The sequence below is a fragment of the Monodelphis domestica genome, chromosome 7, assembly GCF_027887165.1.
Source record: "Monodelphis domestica isolate mMonDom1 chromosome 7, mMonDom1.pri, whole genome shotgun sequence".
Classification (NCBI taxonomy): domain Eukaryota; kingdom Metazoa; phylum Chordata; class Mammalia; order Didelphimorphia; family Didelphidae; genus Monodelphis; species Monodelphis domestica.
Genome location: NC_077233.1, coordinates 134,675,181 through 134,698,116, shown reverse-complemented (window position 1 = coordinate 134,698,116; position 22,936 = coordinate 134,675,181). Strand labels below are relative to the sequence as shown.

Genomic DNA, 22,936 nt, shown 5'->3' with positions numbered 1-22,936 from the left:
TAACTTTGAACGTGAATGGGATGAACTCACCCATAAAACATAGACGAATCACAGAATGAGTTAGAATCCAAAACCCTACCATATGTTGTCTTCAAGAAACACACATGAGGCGGGTAGACACCTACAAGGTCAGAATTAAAGGATGGAGTAAGACCTTCTGGGCCTCAACTGATAGAAAGAAGGCAGGAGTTGCAATCATGATATCTGATAAAGCCAAAGCAAAAACAGACCTTCTGATAAAGCCAAAGCAAAAATAGACCTTGATTAAAATGGATAGGGAAGGTAATTATATTTTGTTAAAAGGGAAGTTAGATAATGAGGAAATATCACTAATCAACATGTATGCACCAAACAATATAGCACCCAAATTTCTAATGGAAAAACTAGGAGAATTGAAGGAAGAAATAGACAGTAAAACAATATTAGTGGGAGATTTGAACCAACCATTATCAAATTTAGATAAATCAAATCAAAAAATAAATAAGAAAGAGGTAAAAGAAGTGAATGAAATCTTAGAAAAATTAGAGTTAATAGACATATGGAGAAAAATAAATAGGGACAAAAAGGAATACACCTTCTTCTCAGCACCACATGGCACATTCACAAAGATTGACCATACACTAGGTCACAGAAACATGGCATACAAATGCAGAAAAGCAGAAATAATAAATGCAGCCTTTTCAGATCACAAGGCAATAAAAATAATGATCAGTAATGGTACATGAAAAACCAAATCAAAAATTAATTGGAAATTAAACAATATGATACTCCAAAATCGTTTAGTTAGAGAAGAAATCACAGAAACAATTAATAATTTCATCAAGGAAAATGACAACGGCGAGACATCCTTTCAAACCTTTTGGGATGCAGCCAAAGCAGTAACCAGAGGTAAATTCATATCCCTGAGTGCATACATTAACAAACTAGGGAGAGTAGAAATCAATCAATTGGAAATGCAAATAAAAAAACTGGAAAACAATCAAATTAAAACCCCCCAGCAGAAAACCAAACTAGAAATCCTAAAAATTAAGGGAGAAATTAATAAAATCGAAAGTGATAGAACTATTGATTTAATAAATAAGAATAGAAGCTGGTACTTTGAAAAAACAAACAAAATAGACAAAGTACTGGTCAATATAATTAAAAAAAGGAAAGAAGAAAAGCAAATTAACAGCATCAAAGATGAAAAGGGGGACATCACCTCCAATGAAGAGGAAATCAAGGCAATCACTAAAAATTACTTTGCCCAATTATATGGCAATAAATACAGCAATCTAGGCGATATGGATGAATATATACAAAAATACAAACTGCCTAGACTAACAGAAGAAGAAATAGAATTCTTAAATAATCCCATATCAGAAAATGAAATCCAACAGGCCATCATAGAACTCCCTAAGAAAAAATCCCAAGGGCCTGACGGATTCACAAGTGAATTCTATCAAACATTCAGAGAACAGTTAATCCCAATACTATACAAACTATTTGACATAATAAGCAAATAGGGAATTCTACCAAACTCCTTTTATGACACAAACATGGCACTGATTCCAAAACCAGGCAGATCAAAAACAGAGAAAGAAAATTATAGACCAATCTCCCTAATGAATATAGATGCAAAAATCTTAAATAGGATACTAGCAAAAAGACTCCAGCAAGTGATCAGAAGGGTCATCCACCATGATCAAGTAGGATTTATACCAGGGATGCAGGGCTGGTTCAATATTAGGAAAACCATCCACACAATTGACCATATCAACAAGCAAACCAACAAAAATCACATGATTATTTCAATAGATGCAAAAAAAGCCTTTGATAAAATACAACATCCATTCCTATTAAAAACACTAGAAAGCATAGGAATAGAAGGGCCTTTCCTAAAAGTAATAAACAGTATATATATAAAACCATCAGCCAATATCATCTGCAATGGGGATAAACTAAATGCATTCCCAATAAGATCAGGAGTGAAACAAGGATGCCCATTATCACCTCTACTATTTGACATTGTACTAGAAACACTAGCAGTAGCAATTAGAGAAGAAACCCAATCCTTCCACCCCCACGTCCCGGCGTGCTCCACCGCACACGCACAATAGCCCCATCCCAAGGGCAGTGACACCAACCCCCCACCACTATCAACCCCCCCCCCCTCACCATGTCCCACCACCCCCCAAATCCCCCGTAAGCCGTCACCCCCCCAACCCCCAGCCCCGACCACCGCCAAACACAACCACACCCCCCACGATACCGCCGCCCCCCACTCCCTCGCCCACCCAACCCCCACCCCATCGCCCCCAACCCACCCACGGCAACTCACACCCCGCCACCCCCCGGCACAAACATGCCCCCACCAACCACACCCCTCCCACCCCTACAACCTACATCCTAGCCCTTGGCACACATACACAGCTCCTGGGTGGACGAGCCAATATAGTAAAAATGACCATCCTACCCAAACTTATCTATCTATTTATTGCCATACCAATAGAGCTTCCAAAAAATTTCTTTACTGATTTTGAAAAAACCATAACAAAGTTCATTTGGAATAACAAAGGATCAAGGATATCCAGGGAAATAATGAAAAAAAATACAAAGGAAGGGGGCCTTGCAGTTCCAGATCTCAAACTATATTACAAAGCAGCAGTCATCAAAACAATTTGGTACTGGCTAAGAGACAGAAAGGAGGATCAGTGGAATAGACTTGGGGCAAGTGACCTCAGCAAGACAATATATGATAAACCCAAAGATCCCAGCTTTTGGGTCAAAAATCCACTATTCGACAAAAACTGCTGGGAAAACTTGAAGACAGTGTGGGAGAGATTAGGATTAGATCAACACCTCACATCCTACACAAAGATAAATTCAAAATGGGTGACTGACATGAATATAAAGAAGGAAACTATAAGTAAATTAGGTAAACACAGAATAATATACATGTCAGACCTTTGGGAAGGGAAAGACTTTAAAACCAAGCAAGACATAGAAAGAGTCACAAAATGTAAAATAAATAATTTCGACTACATCAAATTAAAAAGATTTTATACAAACAAAACCAAGATGACTAAAATCAGAAGGAAAGCAACAAATTGGGAAGTAATCTTCATAAAAACCTCTAACAAAGGTTTAATTACTCAAATTTACAAAGAGCTAAAAAAGCTGTACAAAAAATCAAGCCATTCTCCAATTGAAAAATGGGCAAGGGACATGAACAGGCAGTTCTCAGCCAAAGAAATCAAAACTATTAATAAGCACATGAAAAAGTGCTCTACATCTCTTATAATCAGAGAGATGCAAATCAAAACAACTCTGAGGTATCACCTCACACCTAGCAGATTGGCTAACATGACAGCTATGGAAAGTAATGAATGCTGGAGGGGATGCGGCAAAGTAGGAACATTAATTCATTGCTGGTGGATTTGTGAACTGATCCAACCATTCTGGAGGGCAATTTGGAACTATGCCCAAAGGGTGATAAAAGACTGTCTGCCCTTTGATCCAGCCATAGCACTTCTGGGTTTGTACCCCAAAGAGATAATAAGGAAAAAGACATGTACAAGAATATTCATAGCTGCACTCTTTGTGGTGGCCAAAAATTGGAAAATGAGGGGATGCCCTTCAATTGGGGAATGGCTGAACAAATTGTGTGATGGAATACTATTGTGCTAAAAGGAATAATAAAGTGGAGGAATTCCACTTAGACTGGAACAACCTCCAGGAAATGATGCAGAGCGAAAGGAGCAGAACCAGGAAAACATTGTACACAGAGACTGATACACTGTGGTACAATCGAAGGATTTGGACTTCTCCATTAGTGGCAATTCAATGTCCTTGAACAATCTGCAGGGATCTTAATAAAGGTTATTTCACTGATTCATTGAAGATAGTGGCACCTTCAGGGAGCTGTCGAGAGTACTGAGTGATCTGATTGAAGTTCTTTCTTGAACCAGCTTCCACTATCTCTGTGCATGGTCCATGCTGCCTCGGTTTGCTTCAAACCTTATCCTCAAAAACCACTGTCAATACTCCTGAATTCCAGCTGTCTGCTAGCTCTCATCCCTGCCTGAATTTGAAACATCCCTGAACTAGGTACACCTGCCTCAAACTACTGAGATCGATTTCCACAATTATCTATATCCACTTCCTGCACCTGTCGTGCCTGATCCTGGAAGTCAATTGCCTGTCCAAGGTCTGAATAAGTCATTGAAATTTTCAATACAATTGGACTACAATTATTATATTGTCGCCTCCTTTAGGGAAATTGCTTTCTTCTTTATCTCTCCATAGACCCATAGAACCCAAGAGTTCGAAAGGTCTTTAGAGCATGTAACACAAGGCATACATTCTGGCAGAGGTCTTAGAACAGGGAATGTTAAAGTTGGAAGGGATTTTAGAATATAGAATGTCAGAAGTGGAAAGGCCTTACAAGTATCTAAAGAAAGGGTAGCTAGGTAGCTCAGTGGATAGAGTGTCAGGGAGGTCCTGGGTTTAAATGTGGCCTCAGACACTTCCTAGATGTGTGACTTTGGACAAATACCTTAACCCCAATTGCCTACCCCTTATTGTTCTTCCACTGGGGAACTGATACTAAGCATCAATTCTAAGACAGGGTTATGGTTTTTTTTAAAAAAGTATTTGAAGACTCCTCATGTAATTATTGACCTTTGAATGTTTGGACTGAAAGGCACCTTCAAAATTATTGAATCCTTATGCTCCCATTTTGCAGAAAAGGAAATTGAAGCTCAGAAAGGAGGTTATTTGCAACCAGTGGTATATCAAGTTGATTCTGTTACTTTATTTTCTTTTTAAACCCTTACCTTCTATTTTAGAATCAATACTGTGCTTTGGTTCCAAGGGAGAAGAGAAGGACTAGGCAATGGGAGTTAAAAGTCTTGCACAGGGTCACACAGCTGGGAAGTACCTGAGGCCAGATATGAACCTGGAACCTCTCATCTCTAGGTCTGGCACTCAATTCACTGAGCCGCCTAGTTGTCCTCTATTTTTATCCTTTATTAGCAGTGATTTACAGGCCATTTGCTTTACCTTTTTGAAACTCAATGTTCTCTTCTATAAAATTGGCTAACAATGCCTCTATTTTCTATTCTCCTAGGGCTATTGTAAGGGAAAATATTTTGTAAACTTTAAAAATATTGTTGATTAAAATTTTTGTTAAAATGAGAATTATTATCATTTTCAATAATCTCAGGTTGCACAGTCACATACACACCCTTACATAATATGAAAGGGGACTATATAGTTATAGCCAAAAGTGGAATTTTTGTTTTGGTCATGTCTGACTCTTTGTGATCCCATTTGGGTTTTTCTTGGTAAAGACACTGGAATGGTTTGCCATTTCCTTCTCCAGCTCATTTTACAGATGAGGAAACTGAGGCATTGAGGGTTGAGTGACTTGCCCTGGATCACATAACCAGTTAGTGTCTAAGGCTGGGTTTGAACTTAGAAAGATAAATCTTCCTTGAGTCTGGCACTCTATCCACTGTATCACCTAACTTCCTCAATCAGTACAAATAATCCTACCAGAACACTATCTGAAGGGGGCCATGTGTCCCCAACCTTCTGGAATTCCTCTTCTGTATATATTTGATCTCTATTTCCATATCCCCTGTGAAGCAGATCCAAGCTCCCTATTCCTTTTAAAATCTAAAGAAAATGAATCATGGAAACATGGGAAAATATTCTTAAATAAATAAACTACTCTAAAAAAATGAAATCTGTGGTACCCCAAGACTGTTGTCAGCTCCCCAGCAGTGCAGAAGTAGAATGAAGATTGGCCCCAGAGACCCAAGTGTCTCTAAGTGAGTATATGCTTGGGCTTCTCTGCTGGATAGCCCAAAGACAAATATAAACTCTATCTTGCCATTGAGCATTGTGGGTTATCCAGTGTCAGTTCCTTGTACACCTACTCTGTGGGATCCTCAGGACTGGCTGCTATCTAGATCATTAATATTAATATTAATCATTCTTGGCCTTTGTCTAACACTTGGATTTTTAAAGTTCTTTATAATCTTTTCCAAAACTTATCCTTGCCAACAATTCTTTTCAATCAGAACCATTCTTATGTTATGAATAAGGAAGCTAAAATTCTTGATACCTTTTAAGGCCTCAGCACAAGTTCCATGGGAAGCTTTTACAATTTTCCTCCATCCCCATTATTCCATCGATCACGACCACTTTCCAGGATATCACTTAGCACTTTACTGGGTAACTTTCTCACGTTTACCATGCTCGGCTGTGGATTATAGTTATGTGTTTATATTGTATTCCTCTATCAGATTATAAATTTCTTAAAGACAAAGACTGACCTAACCAAACTTTATGTCCCTCTGACACCCAATACAGTATTGAGCAAAAAATGCTTTCCAAATGAGTGAGTGAACATGGCCACTCCCTCCTTAGCTCTGTACTCTATATGGATCAAGGTCACACAACTTGACACATTAGTTTCTTCCATTATTACAACCCTTTGTATGTCTTAGCTCCCTGCCATCATTTTCAGTCAACCTGTATTGATAGCCTTCTATATTTAGGACCCTGTTCTAGGTAGTAGATTAAGATGGGTCCCCAGAGGGCTCCTGCATTCAAGAATTCATTGAGGAGCAGCCAGGTAGATCAATGGATAGAAAGCTAGGATCAGAGACTGGAGGTCCTGGGTTCAAATCTGGCCTCAGACACTTCCTAGCTGTGTGACCCTGGGCAAGTCATTTAACCCCCATTGCCTAGTCCTTATTGTAATTCTGCCTTGGAACCAGTACTTAATATTGATTCTAAGACAGAAGGTAAGGGTTTAAAAAAAATTCATTGAGACCATATTTGTAAAGTGCAAAGTGCCTGGCATGTAATAGGCACTATTGTAAAGATAATTTTAGGGTTGTGACTTAAAGATCTAGAGTTAATTGGTTGCCAGGGAAAATCCCAATAAAATACCCAAGTCAGTCTGGAAATTTATGGTAATCTAATTAATATAGAGGGAGGGAATTTAAGGAGGAGGGAAGAGGATATAGGATTTCTCCTGCCTGGCCTATGCTAGGGGGAGTTTAAAATCCCCGCCTCTAGGTCTCTGAAGAAGATTAGAGGCTTCTAAGGGGATAAAATTGGAAAGTAAAGGAGGGAAATTCAGCCAGAAACTCACCACTGAACCTGACAATAGCTTGTAGCCACTCTAAGATGCTGAAAGACCAGCACACTGCTCTCAGCTAACTCTCCACTGCCAATCAGGGAAAGAGAGTTCTGAGAGATGAAAAATCCCAAATATATAGACCTTTCACCCTTGTGTCTCCTCCTCTAAATTTTCACATCTACCAATCACATCAAAGGCTTTCTCCGGGACTGCCCATACTTTTAGTACTCATCTTCTTTGATTATATCTTTTGAGTTACTTAGTACTTCTTTGTTAAGTTCACCTTTTGTTAGTTACTTGACATTTTTGTGATTAATTTAACCTCTATAGTTACTTAACATCTTTTTGTATTAAGATACTAAAAATAGACTTAGCTTAAAATTCTAGCTTCACTATAAGGTGAGAACTAAGTACCTTCTTTGTTCAATAAGGAGATTACAACTTTATCTTCCCCTAAATTATGGTCTAAGTAGGGTGGAGTAATTTAGAGTTCCGAAGATATTCCTGATTTTGTTAAACTAAGTATCTTCATTGTTACAAACATGAAATAGCTAAATCCAATCTTCACACTATATAAGTGTTTATTCTCTTCTCCATTCCCCTGAGGGGCACAGGAACAAAGAACCTTCTTCTTCTTCTTTAGTACTCCAAGTGCTGTGACTTCCTTGGTATGAATACTCCTTCCATTCTTGCAGTTCTGAGACAACACTGATCCTTTTAACTCTCTCTCTCTCTCTCTCTCTCTCTCTCTCTCTCTCTCTCTCTCTCTCTCTCTCTCTCTCTCTCTCTCTCTCTCTCTCTCTCTCTCTCTCACCAATCTTCATGAGTATTATCTGCTGGCCAGCTCTCTGGTGCTGATGAGTCTCTCCAAGCAGGCTATGCCGGTCCTCAGACAACAGATACAGTTTGCTTATTTAAACCATCCTTGAGGCCTTTCCAGCTTGGTGATTCAACCTGCTAGAGCTCAGCTATCAGTGGTATAGCTTTTAAGGACTCAGGGTCACCTCTGTACCACAGTGGGACATCAGAAGACAGGAGGAGATTAACAGATATGTAACACAAGTTTGTGTATGTTAGATGCTAGATAAATAGAAGTTGTGCCACTTTGTTTCTCTGATTCTTCATTTCCTCATCTATAAAGTGGGCATAATCATGTTTTCCCTTCCTGCTTCATAGAGTTGTTGTGAGGAAAGCAACCTTCTAATGCTTGAGGATTAGAAATAGTCATGATTTTGATTATTACCTCCCCACCTACCTCTCATGAAATCTATAGGACTCGGGGATGAGCTGGAGTCAGGTCTTGACAAGTTACTTTACCTCCCTAGGTCTGTTTCCTCCTGTGTAGAATGGGGATAACAATCCTTATCCTGCTTTCCTCATAAGATATTTGGGTAGAAGGTGGTATCAAAAGTTGTAATGGATAAGAATAGTTACATTTTAGACAACAAAATTTAATGCAGATGTAAACCATTATGTGTGAAGCAAATTATTTAGTAGGCTTGGATCCTAAGCACTCTCTTGGCAGGACATAGGCATCACAGGGTCACATGCCAGAGCCAGAGGACTGACTCCCTGACTCCATGGAGAGAGAAGAGGAGAGAGATCTCTGGACTTCTGTACCTGTCTCTGGGATTTTGCGCTCGCTCTCTCTCTCTCTCTCTCTCTCTCTCTCTCTCTCTCTCTCTCTCTCTCTCTCTCTCTCTCTCTCTCCTCTCTCTCTCTCTCTCTCTCTCTCTCTCTCTCTCTCTCTCTCTCTCTCTCTCTCTCTCTCTCTCTCTCTCTCTCTCTCTCTCTCTCTTTCTCTCTGTCTCTCTCTCTGTCTCTCTGTCTGTCTCTCTCTCTCTTTCCCTCCCTCCTTCTCTCTCCCTCTCCCTCTCTCCCATCCAGGCACTGGCTTCTCTATTTAGCCATCTCTGGCTGCAATCCAGAATCTGCTCTTACCTTAAGTTAGAAAGGCTCAGACCTTTCTCTCCCCTATCTCTTCCTCTCTCATTACAAATAAATGCTGATAAATCTGGTAATGAGCCCCCAGATGAATTTTTATTACTAATAATTACTATTCCTGTTGCTATCATATTATTGTCATTCATATAGGACTCCCCTCTAGGAGATGGGAAATCCAGAGCTAATTATATTTGCTTGTGTCTTTCCTAGGACTGCAGAACACCCATCTCTAAATGATACAAGATCTCCAAGAAAACTTAGTGACTTCATGGCCTAGCAACCATCCCAGTCTCCGTGTCCCCTGTACACCATCCCTTCAGGATCCGCCTGAAAGAACTCTACAGAGCAGAGCTAAGTGTCATTAGAAGACTTCTATGTTGTGAAATCTTTCCCCTTTTCCTCCCACTCTCAACTGCAAGACAGCAGAAGCCCAGGCCCAGCAGCATCTGGCCACTCCAGTTCAGCCCATTCTGGATTCCATGGACTATCCAGTCCTATCTCCTTGAGGTTTTATTTTCCTTTGTGCCTGGCCCAGCTGATCACAGGATGAGCCTAGGTTCCAGCCCAGACAACCCAAGACTTGACCAGGAAACCAGCCCAAACAACCAGAGACCCTGCCTTGGATGCTGAGTGGCCAAACCCAGGCCTGAGGTCCAGGGGTGCAATGGGGAAGCAGCCTGGCCCAGCTCAGACTGAGGTCCAGGGAAACATTGGATTCTCTGATCCCAAAAGTCACTTGGATCCATGACGTGACCTCCAATTCAGTTTTCTCAAGATGGATCTCAGCCCTGAAGACCATCACTCAATATGGGGTAATGGAAAGAAGACTGAACCTGGAGGCCAAATACATGGAACCAAATGCATTTTGCTACGAACTACCTGTGTGACTTTGGGCAAATCACTTCTCTGAACCTTGGTTCCCTCATCTCTAAAATGAAGGGTTAAGGTTAGACCATCTCTAAGGTCCTTTCCAGCTGTGAAGCCGATGAGCCTTTTCTCCATCCGAGCCACATCCCAAAGCTTCTAGTCGGTGGGTGATTTCATGGAGCACAAGCACAAGGCTCAAAGTGACGAGCCCCTCCAGGGACTATTCCTGGTGAGCCAAGATGGCTCCTTCTGAAGCAGAGTTGGCTGACCCAGAGGCAGAGGAGGCAGAGAAGAGGCTGGTGGGTGAAAGAGGTAGGTGGGGAAGAAAAATCCCTGCCCTCATTTATGCTATAATTGATCTCAAATGATCACCCCCAGGCTCAGAGCAGGAAGACAAGATTCATGTCCCCAGAGAGAGGCTCTCTGTGGAATATTTCAGCCCCTCTAACACTGATTACTGCACAATTGACTCCAAGTTCTCAAAGGGAGATGGGCTGTATGGAATCATTAAAGCCTCTTCTAACTTATCCAGACTTCAGGCAGGGCAAGGCAGTGGAGGAAAGTGGGAAGGAAGCAGTGAACAGACTGGAGATAAGCAATGGAAGGAAGGAATGAAGAAAGGCAGGAAGAGAAGTAGAAAAGAAGAAAGGAAGCAAAGGAAGGAGAGAGGGAGGAAGTAAAAAAGGGAGAGAGAGAGGAAGGAAGGAAGGAAGGAAGGAAGGAAGGAAGGAAGGAAGGAAGGAAGGAAGGAAGGAAGGAAGGAAGGAAGGAAGGAAGAAGGAAAAAGAAAATGAGAGAAGGAAGGAAGAAGGGAAGGAACAGAAAGAATAGGTGATTTTGAAAATTCTTTCCAATGCTAGGATTCAATGGTTATAGAATGAAAAATTTGCTGCAGTTGAAACACTAAGACCTAACTTTTATTCCATCAGCCAACAAAAATCCTTATTGAACATAACCTTCGTGCCTAGTATTGTGCTAGGGCTTGTCTTAAAGAAATATTAGAAAGGTACAGAGTTAATCTAGACACAATATTACTGCCATAGAAGCTCTGACATCCTCCCTGGGGAGACCAAGCCATTTAAAACAGGTCAGAGAATAATAGAAGGCAGTACATGATTCATAGGCACAAAAAGTAACAGCTGTGAGTTATTAGGAAGAAGTTACTGTGAACTTGAGGAGGTGGAGTGGAGGAAGTGGGCCCTGAAGGTCAGGTGGATTTGAGATAGACTGGCTAGCATTTATGTAGCATTTTAAGGTTGACAAAGTGCATTACAAACAATCCTCACAACACTGTATTTTATTTCCACCATTTTACAGCTGAATAAACTGAGGCTGAAAGGTTAAGTGATTTGTCCAGGGTCACACAGGTCTTAATGCCCTAAGTACAAAGCCCTATCATGCAACTGAGCTGCCTTCTAGGATCTGGAACTGGAAGAGACTTTAGAACCCATCATTTTAATGCCCTCATTTTACAGATAAGGAAACTGAGAGTACAGAGGACATGAAAAGCACAGTATGAGTGAAGGTGACATGTAGAAGGTAAAGGAAAGAGGAAACCAACCTGACTAGATTGGGGAGGGTATGGGGGAAGCTCCTTTGAGATAGAGAAGAGGGAGAATCGTGTCTGGAGTAGGGGGGTCAGAAGCACCGACTGAGCTCCCTTGAGTTGGGGGTAAGGGTGGGAGTGGGACAGGTCCTGGCATTACTAGGGCATTACCAAGGAGCATAATAAAAGTGGGTCATGCCAAGCGCTACAAAGAGTGATCCAGAACTTACCCTGTGTTCTGGCAAACACTTTCCACTGACAGACACACGGACCAACAAATAGAAACAACCTTCCTCTCACTGCCCCATAGGAATTATCAAGTGCCCTCACCTCTTCCCTAGTGTCTAAGTTCAGCCAGGCACATAGTAGGTGATCAGAAAAGGATGGATGGATGAATGGACGGATCCAGCGTATTTGGTGGATGTTACCCCTGAAAGGAGTGCTGGCACAACCCCAGCTGCCTCTTTTCTCATCTTGAGATCCTTTCCCCCCTGTCCTACCTTACCTGGAATCAGTGCCCCCTTTTCCACACCTCTGACTTGACACTGGCCTCCCCAGTGTAGCCATTGGCCAGAGCTCCTAGCATGCGCTACAGCAGGGGTGTCAAATTCAAATAGAAACAAGGGCCACTAAATCATACAGAAGGATCCTGAGGCTACATGTTGACTTAGTTTAATATGTAATATTATCCACTTGATTATACTTTTATTTTGTTAACTATTTCCCAATTCTACGTTTTTTAACCCTAACCTTCTGTCTTAGAATCAATACTGTATATTGGTTCCAAGGTAGAAGAGGGAGAATGGCTAGGCAAAGGGGGTGAAGTGACTTGCCCAGGGTCAGTCACACACAGCTAGGAAGTGTCAGAGGTCAGATTTGAACCCAGGACCTCCCATCTCTGGGCCTGACTCTCCATCCACTGAACCACCCAGCTGCCCCCCACCAACCCAAGTTTAGCCTGGTTTGGGTCATGATCCCTAGTGTTGTGGGCTGCATGATTCATACCTCCTGGCTAGAGCAGGAGTGTTATTCCAGGACCCAGCAGCCTGATCCCTGAGCCGAGACACCCTCGCAATGCTGATGGGTCCCAGCAGTGCCCGTTAGATTGTTCACTCTAAGAGCTCCTCTTCAGGTCCCTTGAACCGTAGCTCTCCTCTCTCTGCCCCGTCCCTTTCCGCGTCCCCTCAGCGAGGAGGAGAGGAGGCATCCTTGGCACCTCCAGGGTACAGCTGGGACGCACTGAACATGGTGTTTTTCAATACAGGATGCTGGTCCCTCGGAATCAGTTCCACACCTTGGACCAGGCAGAGGAGGACGAGATGCAAGAAGAGAAGTGGAGTCCTCGAGAAGCGCCGCCCCAGGGAGCCCCTGAGCCTCTGCCTGCTGCCTCCAGCGGTGCTCCGTGCTGAGCAGCCGCTGTCCTCGGGACCCTTCCCTCCTGTGGCTCCATGTGGGGCAGCCGGCCCACCCCTCCCGCTTCTGGCTCCCGGGAGACCCCCAGCTCTAAGCCAAGGCTTGGGATGGCCCCAGGAGAAGCTCCTCTCCAGCTCTGAGGAAAGAGCTACCCCCGCCTGGAAATGACCCTAGAGACGCCCCACTCATCTGCCCTTCCTGTGGACCGCGGGGCCCAATTGTCATTTTTTTCTTTTTTTAAAATAGAGAGTGCTTTATCAGATCCATTTCATTTGTATATGTCTGATCCTGGTTTTGTAAGCGTCAGCTCTCGTCCCCTTCTGGGGATTTTATTGCTGGGGAAGCATTATCCAGAGGAAGCAAGCAGTCCATTCAGGCAATAGGGACCATCCCTCTGGCCACCCTCCCTCCATCTCCAAGACCACCAGAGCTCCGAGGCCCCCCGAGGACCTGGGCTGTGTCTGCCCTGGAAATCAGGGCCCCACAAGCAGAGGAGCTGGTGCTCTTCACCCTCACTCGAGTACACTGTAAAAGGCAGAACGCAGTGAAGACCTCACCAGGAGCCCAGGGGCCATGGCTTAGGGTCAAGAGCATCACACTGAGAGTCAGGGGACCGGGGCGGGGGTGCAGAGCTCCCACTCTGTTCCTCTCTCTGGGGGGCCTCGAGCCCCCATGTGAAGAAGCTAGAAAAGAATAGTGACTTGCCCATAGCTGCACGGCTAATCTGTAGAAGAGCCTGGATGGGTCTGGGGATTGCAATCTGCCCCAGTGGAGAAACTACTCACATCAACCAAGTCCCAGAGAGTTGAAGTTGAAGTAAATAATAGCAATAAAATACTGAAAAAAATCATTATTCACTTCAATTTCAATTGTATTGTATTATATAAGCATAATATGGTATAGTATAATATAAATATATTGTATATAATATGGCATAGCATTAATCTGTGGTATTATTGTTCTATTATTTTATATTGGTGCAATGAAAAAAGTCAGAAGACCTGGGTTCAAATCCTCCCTTCTGATGTTTACTACCTGTGTGACATTAGGTTACCTTGTTGGACTTCAATTTTCTTATCTGTGAAATGATACGGTTGGATTAGATAGCCTCTGAGGTTCCACTTAGCTGATATTATGTTATATTATATTATATTATGCTGTGTAGCATAATGAATAGAAAGCCTGCCTAGGATTCAGGAAGATCTGAGTTCAAGTCCAGTCTCTGACACACACTGTCGTGAATGTGGACAAGTCACTTATAACCTTCAGTGCTCTGGGCAACTCTAAGACTGTTAGTTGCAGAAAAGTTGTCAACCTACATTAGAGGAAATTCCTTCATCTTGGAGCTTGCTTCATTGATGAAACCCCAGGTCCAGTCCCTCTCCCATTGTATGTGGCAGATATTGGCCTTTACGTGGCCTCTTGCCTCTTCTATCATTGTGGATTATTATTCTCTTCCATTTGTATGGTATTATTCTTATTTACATCCATTTCTAGGATCTGGGATTTTGTCATTGTGGGCTCCTCCTTCCGCTGATGCAGATTGAAACTCCTCTGTGCCTTAGTAGATGAGCTTTAAGAATTATTGGGGCTGAAAAATTCATCACCCCATGGCCAACCTGGTGATGAACCTCCCTGAATTTAGCCAGACATGTCCTCAGACAAGCTCAAAGATAAATCCACCCCCTGGCTGCTACTCGGGCCTTTCCCAGCCCCAAACCATGCTCTACTGGCACTGCCTCTAAGAACCCAGAGCTGCCTCCACACGGAGGTAAAGCATGGAAGATTTGTTGATTGGTCAACTTTAAAGGATTACCATTAATAACCCTCTTGGTTCCATTTTAGTAGAGTAGAAAGTAGGTGGGCATCTATCTGCATCATCATGAGAAGATGTGTAAACAGGGGGCCATGGAATCTCTGTGACAAACCTAAGGAATCTCCTGGGATTCAGGAAGGGCCCCTGATGGTCTTGGGAGTCCCCAAGGGACTCCAAGTCAATCCCAGAACTAATCAGAAAGTTAATGAAGCCACATTATGATTGTGTTCCCCTGAGGCCACTGCCTATCTCCTTCAAAAGCCTTTGAAGAAAAAGTAGAAGCAAAGTAGCCTGTTGGGACTCTAATTTGCTCAGACAAGGAGTCATTGCTGGTTTCCTTCTCTCCAGGCTGCAGATCCTCTTGCACCCTTCTCTCTCCCTCCCCTCCCTTCCCTCCAGCCTCCTTTCTTCCCAGGGATTCCCAGCTCCAGATGTCTTTCAGTTCTAAAGGGAGAGTGGCAGAGAATTCTAAAAGAAATCATCAAGCAAAATTAATAATAGTCTTGGTTGCTGCTTTCAGCCCAGGAGAGGCCACAGTCCTTCCTGGTTGGGTTGAGGCTGCCATGAAACTGCAGAGAAGACACGTAGGGGAAGTAGTTCTGCCTTTTTGAAACTGTCACCCTGTGGAGGTCAGTTGTAGCCTCAGGAGGGTGGACATCGCTGTCCTTGGAAACTCTGACTTCTCCCTTCCCTTCTGTTGTCTTCACATCAGGCTGGAAGACCGGGGTCCATTACTGACCTGACAGAATTCATATTCCTTTTAAAAAAACACATTGATTGATGCCTTTTGTCTTTATAGTCACATTCCTTCATCACATAGTCTCCTCCTCCTCCTCCTCCTCGTCCCCCTGCTCCTCACTCAGCTAAAGCCCCTCTTGCACTGATCACCTGCCCTGCTGAGTAATTCCTCATCCTTTTTATCAGAATGTCAGCACCAGATTTTAGTCCCAAATCCTTATTTTAAGGCTAATTCTAATAATAGTGTATATTTTCATAGTGTGACAATTTCCTTCATAAACACACAGGGAGTATTTAATATTATCTCCAGTTTACAGATAGGAAAAATAAGGCTCAGAAAAATTAAATGGCTTGACCAAGGTCACCTACCTTAGATGTAGTAGAATTGAGATTTCTGATTCCATATCCAGCATTCTTTATGTTATCTCTCTACCACCGTGTCTCCGTACCCCCACTCTGTTACTTCCTGTCATCTGAGTATTCGCCTAGCTAAAGTCAGGACAGCTTATTACTATTTTGGTATCACCATTTTTTAACTGCAGCAACCCTAGAAGATCATCTATGAAATTAAGGAAAAGTCAAGATCTATGTGAGTGGTGGGAGTACCACAATGATGACATTATAGATTGAATGACCCATGGGGACTTGCTTAGAAAATAATCCCACTCAGAACTAGGTCTACGAGCTTCAGAAGAGATGGGCAGAAAAGGGGTAGATTCCTAGAGGGAGGGGAATAGTACTATGCTTAGGACCCCCTCCAACACTAGACGTTTTCCACCAAGTCTCTCCTCTTGAATTCCTTGTCTGCTACACCACCATCTCCCTAACACGAAAGCTCTAAGATTTGCAGTCATTGATGCCTTCCTCACCCTCTTTGTTACTGCCAATAAACCTCAGATTCTTCCTTTCAAATGCCACTTAGATCTGTCCTTTACTCTTATAGAATCTCAAACCATCAATCAAAGAAAGGCCTTTGCACATTGGACATCAGAACTAGAAGGAAACTTAGAGATAATCAAATCCAATACTCATTTTATGGAGGAGGAAACTAAGACCCAGTAGGGGGAAGTCACTTGCCCAAGGCCCCACAATAGAACTTAAACTAGAACCCACATTTCCTGTCCCAGTCAAACTCTTGTGAAGTTTCAGATCACTACAAACACACCACTACAAAACTCATGTTGCTGGAGGGTTTGAATAATGATCATATTTAAGTTCTCCAGGTAAGTAACCTTTGCAAAATGATTTTCCTTTCCATTTCAACATTTATGGAAATTGATGTTAGTATAAACTCTTTACAAAATAAAAATAAAAATTGTGGGCTCTTATTAAGCCCAATCCTTCAAACCCTGTGAGTCTGAAATGAAGTTTGCATCAACCCAAGGAGGAAAGCCTCTCTTACTTGTTTCATGTCCCTTTTCCATGAGAAGAAAAACCAATGGAGCAAAAGAACACGGAATTTGGATTCAGGACATTTGGTTTTGAATTCTGAGAAAATGGAGAAATAATAATTGGTATGAATCTGGACAAGATTTTTCTCGGAAGATGAAAGGGTTAGACATAATGACCATTAAAGCATTTATATTGATAGGTTTAAACCCAGTGAATCTCTGAATTGGTCTACTGTTTCTGAAGTTTCCACAGAGAAATAGCCAGGAGCCAAAGCTCAGCAATTCTCTGTACATAGCAGCTACAATAATAACAGGTCACATTAAATTAGGTTTTTTGGGTTAAGAAATCATCTTCCTTACAACTACCCCATGAGGGTGGTAGTATGTCACAATCAATATTCCCATTTTGAAGAGGATGAAACTGAGTCAGGGAAGAAAATGACTTCTCTGGGGTCACACAGCTAGGAAGAGCCTATGCTCTCAAAAGGCATTAACATTGAGAATGATAAAAAAAAAGAAACTTAAAATACCAAAATAGTAAGTGATAATGCTCCTATTATTCCTCCAACCCATATTGACTGATTGCCCATCAGCAATCACTGCCGTGCTCTTTCTCACACCTCAAAGCATTTAAAGGGAAAAGGGAGCAGCTCAAGCCTTCCTCTTCCACATACCCCAGCCATGACTCTATCTGTCTCTCTGCCTTCCACTATCTTTAATACTTTTGCAGCTCCTGTTCATTAACACAATTAGCCTAAGTGTTACCTTTGCGACAGTGTTTATGATGAAGAGAGATTCATAGGAAAACCAAAGATGTGCTTGTGCCAAAGCCATGGCCACTAGGGTTCATAAGTGCTCCATTCCTGAGCAGTCCTAAGCAGATCTATAGGTGCTTTGATGAGCCCCAAAATTCACCAGTGAGTTAACCGCTGAACTTAACTAGGCTCAAATGGTGGACACGTGGTCTGCCATTGGCAGGGACTTGAAGCCCACCCCAAAGCCGTACACCACCATCATGGCCCTTGGGAATCCAAGAGCATTTCTACAACGAGGCACTAAACGAGACATTAAATGGAGGCATAAGGTACAATCAGAAAAGTGGCACACAAGTTAATGACACTTTACAGGCTTCCGCCTAAGCAGATGGGCCACCACTTGGAATCCTAGCAGCAAGATGTAAGGTAAGAGCAGGATGCTGGATTGGGTACCGAGTTCTAGTCCCAACTCTGCGTCTTACTAGTGGTGCGACCTTGGAAAGCCATTTGTTCTCTTGGGGCCTCTGTTTTCTTTTTTGCTGTTGTCAAATTTGACTGGCTTATCTCTGGGAACCCTTCTAGCTCTAAGAAGCTGACTTCTGTGGTTCTTATTACTAGAAATCTTGCTTCAGCCCTTGGAAAGAAATGACACTCTGACTTTTCTCCTCAAAAAGAGGGTGATACTGGAACTGAGACTAGAATCTGAAAAGTCCTGAGATGGGGAGTGAATTGCACTTAAACACTGATAACCTGATGGTTTTCCATTTAATAATGATCATTCCTCTAACTTAGAATCCATGCAGGGAAGCGGGGGATGATACTTTCTATTGCTCCCTTTTCAAAGGGAAGGGGAGATCCAGGAATCTTTGACTATGACTTGGAAGCTTCCTAACTCAATCCCAAATCATGAATACACTCTCCTATAATCCATGGTGGTGCAGTGGATAGAGCACTGGCCTTGGAATCAGGAAGACTCATCTTCCTGAGTTCAAATCTGATCTCAGACACTTAGTGGCCATGTAACCCTGGACAAGTCACTTAACACTGTTTGCCTCAGTTCCTCCTTTGTAAAATGGGAAGGAAATGGCAAACTATTCTTGCATTCTTGCTAAGAAAATCCCAAATGGGGCACAAATTATACCTGAAATGACTGGACAACAACAAAGGATTGGGTTAGATGATCTCTGAGGTCCCTTCCAACTCTGAGAGCCAGCAATTATATGAGATACTTAGGGTGGGCATGAACCCTGTGAGGCTCTTCTTTTCATGGTCCTAGAAGACTCAACTGGCATTCATAGATAGATGCTACAAGGAGACAAATTTCAGCCCAATGTAAGGAAAAGTCTCCACAATTTCAGGACAGGACAATAATAGATCTTTAAAATGATGATGGTAAAAAAAGGGGAAACCCCAAGCTCAGAGGGGCTGCAAAGATCATCTGTTATAAGTCATTGGGGAGGGGTACAGGGGGCGGGAGGAATCCCCTCTACCACATTCCTGACTAGTGTGGCCTTTCCTTGAAGGTGCAAAGATAGACAATTCCAGTTTTGGACAGTTCTGTTAGAAAGTTTTATCCCTTATATTAAGTTTAGAAATATGTCCCTTTTGCAATTTCCATTCTTTCCTTCTAGTTCTTCTTTCTAGGGTCAAACAGAACAACTCAAATCCCTCTTCCACGTGACAGTCATTCAAACATGTGAAGAAAGTATCACGTCCCACCTCCCCACCCTCTACCCCTGCAGGTCTTTTTTTTTTTATCCAGGATAATTATCTTCAATTCCTTCAGTGAACCATCTTGAAGGTTGAAGATTTTATATTTTATTTGTAAGTTACTAGAGAAACACTAAAGGTTCTTCAGCAAGGAAGAACAATGGTTAGATTTGTATTTGGGGTGACTGTTTTGGCAACTGTGTGGCATATGGATTGAAGAGAAAAGAAACAGAAAACTGCAAGTTAAATTGGAGGGGGAGCTATTGTTGGAGTCCAGATGAGAAGGAATGAACTTGGATGGCCATTGTCATGAGAGTGGAGAAAAGGTAAGCTAGGAGAGATGATGTGGAAAAAGGGAGCTGCATACAAGAGAGCTTTGTGCTATAACAAGCTCTCAGCTTCATATTCTAAGAACTCCTGATTCAAGGATTCATTTCCCAGCAGGAAGAGAATGAAGTTCACTTCTGCCTGATCAGATGGCTTTGCTGCATAGGTGGACCAGTCCTTCAAGGCTCTCACTTCTCATTCAATAATACCTACTTTATTTAAAAGCCAGATGAATTGCAGACCCTAGATAAGGCAGTCTGTCACTGCCCATCTTGATTGAATTTTTCCAGGCAGCTTTATTTGGCCTAGAGAAGGAGGTCATCTTCTGGGCTGATATTCAAAATTTCTCAAAAGCCTTTTATGAACAAACTGTGAAGAGGAGCTTCTAGGAAAAGGAATCAGAGAAGACCCAAAGCTAGAGAAAATATGATGGGTGAGAGACTGTCCAAATGGGTGGGCTATGACTTAATTACAACAGATTCTCTGTCCTACGAAGATGGGATTTGGGGTCCTGTAGGGAAGTTCCAATTTTTTGTTCTTCCTGATCCATCTATATCCTTGACTGAGTCCAATATGGTTAGCAGAAGAATATCCAGATTGTGAATATAAAATATTAGAACAGAGAGGAACCTTATAATGTAAGAGCTGGGAGGAATTTTTGAACTTTGAACCTTTGAACATGAAATGGTTTTACTAACAAAGGACCTTACAGGTAATCTAGTCCAAATTTCTCACTTTATAGATGATGAGAATGAGACCCAAAGAGGAAAAGGGAAATTTTGAAATTCAGGCATTTAGAAGAGCTGGAACTAGAGTTTGGGTCTTTTGAGTTTAAGGCCAATGACCTTTCCATAATGCCACATGGCCTTCTTCCTCCCCAAAAGCCATTCTACTGAACTATCTTAAGATCCTTTCTTGAGAGTTGGGGGAGGAGGCCTGTAAGGGTTAAAATTATGGTTGAGACAGAATGTAATAATTATATTTGGTCACCAAGGAATTTATTTTAAAATCCTAATGAAACACCCAAACTCAGCTGGAAATTTTATGGTGATTTAATTACAACAGGAGGAAGAAAATATTAGAGGGAGAGAGAGAGAAGGAGAGAAGGAAAGGAATTTAAGTCAGCTCAGGCTGGGCCAAAGCAGGAGTTTAAGACCCTGGAGAGCCAAGGCAGAAAAGGGAAGTCAGTCCTAATCACTCTCGTGATCTGAAGGAAAGCTGTCTATGGGGCTCCTCCAAGCTCGAGCTCCAGGACCGAACTGCATTCTAACCATCTCCACAGGAAGTCACGAGAACTCCTGAGGCTGTTCTCTACCTCACTTCCTGTATCTCACATGTGCCAATGGGGGCTCAAGCTTGACTTAGGACAACTCACAGGTCTGTCCTTTTTTTGCACATGTCTGTTGAAGGCCATTTCCTTAGATAATTAAATCTTGAGTTTGATGCAGACCTTCCAAATCTTGTTAAACTGAGTAGGGTGGAGAATGTAGAGTTTCCAAGACCTGCTTCTGTTATTCCAAGTATCTCCATTGTTACTGATCAGGAAATAGCTAAATCACATCTTCTAAAGAATGGTCTGATTAGGGTGGAATAGTTTTAAAATTCACAGTCCCAGGGCACATCTTAAACATTATAGGGGTTTGAGAAAAACTATGTTCCTTATTCCTTCTCCTTGGTATTTTTCTAAGAGTAAAATTAGGTTTCAGTGAACATCCAGGGTAGGCTTAAAGGGAAAAGAAGTCTTAGGTGGGAAATGTAAAATCAAGAAGTCTTGGTGTTGGGAGTGGCATAGAATGTAGGTAAGCTCTAAGTCTTTTGGAATTGAGGCCTCCTTCGCCTCTACCTGTTGCCTTCCTGAATCACTACTCAGTTGATAACATCATAAGATAATAGTAACAACAATAATAACGAACTAATATTTATATGTTGCTTTAACATTTGCAAAGAGCTTTACAAATATTATCTCATCTGATCCTCACACCTACCCTGGGAGATAGATACTATTATTTTTACCCCCTTTTAATAGATTAGAAAACTGAGGGTAAGAGAAGTTTAAATGACTGACCTAGCCCCACACCACTAAGAAGTTTCTGAGGCCAGATTTGTCTTTTTTTATACTGATAACTCCACCTTTTAGCCCAGTGCTTGGCACATAGTAGGTACTTAATAAATATTTATTGAATGAAGAACGAGGTCTTTCTAACTACAAGGACAGAGCTCTGTCCATTGCACCACCTAGCAAACTAGATTCCTCTATATCATTGATCAACTACACCCCCTTCCCTTCCCTTCCCTTCCCTTCCCTTCCCTTCCCTTCCCTTCCCTTGTGTGTGTGTGTGTGTGTGTGTGTGTGTGTGTGTGTGTGTGTGTGTAACTGCCTAAGCCGAGACTCCCTGTGAATGAATACTTGATATTTGTATCATGTTTCATGGTTTTTTAAAGCCTTTTCACATCAATTATCTCATATGGTTCTCAAAACAACCCTGAGGCATTGGCATCAGGTGGCATAGTACACTGGACATGGAGTCAGGAAGATGCCTGAGTTCAAATTCTACCTATGTTCTTTCAGTCTCCCTTTCCTCATATATAAAATGAGAATCATAATAGCACCCACCTCCCAGGCTTGTTGGTAAATTCAAATGGGAAAATATATGTAAAGGTACTTTGTAAACCTTCCAATGGCATATATATATGCTAGTTATTGTTATTATTGGAGATAGGGCAAGGCTCATTATTTCTATTTTAAAGAGGAAGAAACTAAGGTTGAAATGGCTTGTCCAAAGAAGTAGCAGGGTTCTCTAATCTCTTGATTCCTGATCCACCCTTTATACCATGTTGCTCAGACCTAAAGGTTCTCGTTCTCTTTCTCCCTCCCTTCCTCTCTCTCTCTCTCTGTGTCTCTTTGTCTTTATCTTTCTCTGTCTCTCTCTGTTTCTCTCTGTCTCCTTCTCTCTCTCTCTCTCTCTCTCTCTCTCTCTCTCTCTCTCTCTCTCTCTCTCTCTCTCTCTCCTTCTCTCTCTCTCTCTGTGTCTCTGTCTTTATCTTTCTCTCTCTGTCTCTCTCTGTTTCTCTCTGTCTTGCTCTGTCTCGCTCTGTCTCCTTCTCTCTCTCTCTCTCTCTCTCTCTCTCTCTCTCTCTCTCTCTCTCTCTCTCTCTCTCTCTCTCTCTCTCTCTCTCCTTCTCCTCTTCTTCCTCCAGCCTGTGGTGTGGCCACCACTTCCCCCACCCCTGCTGGGTTTCAGTGGACTGGGGTCCAAGCCTGAGAGGTCTAGGCTGCAGTAGAGGAAAACT

At 42.3% G+C, this 22,936-nt stretch overlaps 1 protein-coding gene across 2 annotated transcripts in view; it reads left to right on the top strand.

Annotated features, from left to right (window-relative positions):
• The window catches only part of GSG1L (GSG1 like), a 406,917-nt gene extending 393,743 nt beyond the window's left edge, over nt 1–13,174 (top strand). Inside the window, exons 7-8 of one of the 2 annotated variants that reach the window (XR_008913531.1) lie at nt 9,293–10,261; nt 12,760–13,174. Coding sequence is in view for 1 of the 2 variants with exons in the window: in XM_056805507.1 (XP_056661485.1) it covers nt 9,293–9,315 (23 nt within the window). In the remaining variant the exon portion in view is untranslated. Of the gene's footprint in view, nt 1–9,292 lie in introns of both variants that reach the window. The other variant, XM_056805507.1, reaches the window with a different exon arrangement.
• The last annotated feature ends 9,762 nt before the right edge of the window (nt 13,175–22,936 follow it).